We start from the raw sequence: 1,659 nt of genomic DNA, 5'->3' as shown, positions 1-1,659 counted from the left end.
GCTGCTCCTCAGAGAAGCGTCTGCTGCTGCTGCTGCTGCTGCTGCTGCTGCTGCTGCGGCTTAGGGTGCTGCTGGTGGTGGTGGTGCTGCTGCGGGTGCTGCTGATCGTGGTGGTGGTGGGGGTGTTTGGCGTGGTTTGGGTGGTGGTTGGGGTGGTTGCGTTGCTGCTGCTGCTGCTGCTGATGGTGCTGCTGCTGCTGCTGATGATGGTGCTTCTGCTGATGGTGCTGCTGCTGATGCTGCTGCTGCTGATGCTGCTGCTGGCTTCGCAACTTCCGCTGCAGTGTGTGCTTCGTGTGTCTTGAACGTGCTGCATCAAGGGCTTGCTGCTCAGGCTCAAGGGTTTAGGGTTTAGGGTTTAGGGTTTAGGGGTTTGTGTCTGCAGTTTGATAGTGGTGTTGGAGCAAAAGGTCTGTATTTATTTGCTGCGGGGCCTCAGCCTCGTGGACACAGTAATGACATGTCCCAACCCCACAGGGCTGTGCGTAGCAGCAGCAGCAGCAGCAACAGCAGCAGCAGCAACGGGAGCAGCAACAGCAGCAGGAGCAGCAGCAGCGACGCCCCCCGCCCAGACAGCAGCGGCAGCAGCGCAGCAACCGCACAGACAGACACTCGCTGTTGCATGCCCAGGTTAGCTGCATGCAGGTCCTGCTGCTGCTGCTGCTGCTAGCTGCTGCACCGATTGCTGCAGCTGCTGCTGCTTGCTAGGCTGTTGTGTGCTGCGGCCGCTGCTGTATTGCTGCTGCTGCTCAATGAGTCTCCCGGCTGCTGCTCTCACCTTCGTCGCCCCTGTTCTCAAGAACATTTGCGGTTGCTGCTGCCGCTGCTGCTGCTGCTGCTGCTGCTGCTGCTTCAGCATTGCAGAAAGGAACAGCACAGGTGCTGTTCTACAGTATTCCCGCCGAGGCTGTTCCTGGAGCTCCTGACGGTGAGCTGCAGCTGCTGTCTTCTGCGGTATCCCCCATGTCGTTAGGGTTTAGGGTTTAAGGTTTAGGGTTTAGGGTTTGGGGTGTTGCGAGTTGCAGAAGCGGGCGGAGCGGAGCCGGACTCAACGTTGATTCAAAGCCTGTCGATCTGTAGGTCTCGCGAGTTGCTGCTGGGCTCGGGGCGCGGCGAGGGTTTAGGGTTTAGGGTTTAGGGTTTAGGGTTTGTGCTGCAGCGGCGCACGAAAACGAACTTTGCTGCCTCTGTCTTAGCGCTGATGGATCTCTTTTAGCTTCTGCTTCTGTCAAGGGCACTTTAGTGCGGATCTTTTCCGCAGCCTCTGGGCAGCTGCTCAAGGAAGTTCGCCGCGGTAAACCCTAAACCCTAAACCCTAAACCCTAAACCCTAGGCGCCAAGCGCTAGAAGCTGCAGCGGCTCTGGCGCGGTGTTTTTGCCGCCTGCGCGCCCCGCGGAGGAGCCGCCCGCCATCGCCCCTTGACTCGCGAGGTCTGCAGGGTTTAGGGTTTAGGGTTTAGGGTTTAGGGTTTAGGGTTTGAGCTGCAGGAGTGAACCCGGCCATAATTACCTGCCTCTGCATCAGCCCCTGCAACAGCCTTCTTGCTGCCTGCAGCAACACGGGCACGCTGCACCTGTATCGTTTGGGTGACGGGGAGGTAGCAGCAGCAGCAGCAGCAGCAGCTGCTGCTGCTGCTGCTGCTGCCACCACCCCGCCCG

The 1,659-nt window shown here is 59.4% G+C and overlaps 1 protein-coding gene across 1 annotated transcript; it reads left to right on the top strand.

The window, feature by feature from the left end:
- Positions 1-455: 455 nt before the first annotated feature.
- On the top strand, positions 456-1,654 carry ETH_00038935 (uncharacterized protein; the record flags this gene model as incomplete). The annotated part of the gene is made up of 5 exons (XM_013380078.1): positions 456-630; positions 857-928; positions 1,026-1,076; positions 1,160-1,294; positions 1,489-1,654. Coding segments are annotated over 5 exons (599 nt in total), but the record flags the coding sequence as incomplete, so codon positions are not given.
- Between the last annotated feature and the right edge of the window lie 5 nt (positions 1,655-1,659).

The sequence above is a fragment of the Eimeria tenella genome, genomic scaffold (assembly GCF_000499545.2).
Source record: "Eimeria tenella Houghton genomic scaffold, Eth_scaff4410, whole genome shotgun sequence".
Classification (NCBI taxonomy): Eukaryota; Apicomplexa; class Conoidasida; order Eucoccidiorida; family Eimeriidae; genus Eimeria; species Eimeria tenella.
Note: the sequence above shows the minus strand (reverse complement) of the source record. Positions and strands in the feature narration are given on the sequence as shown.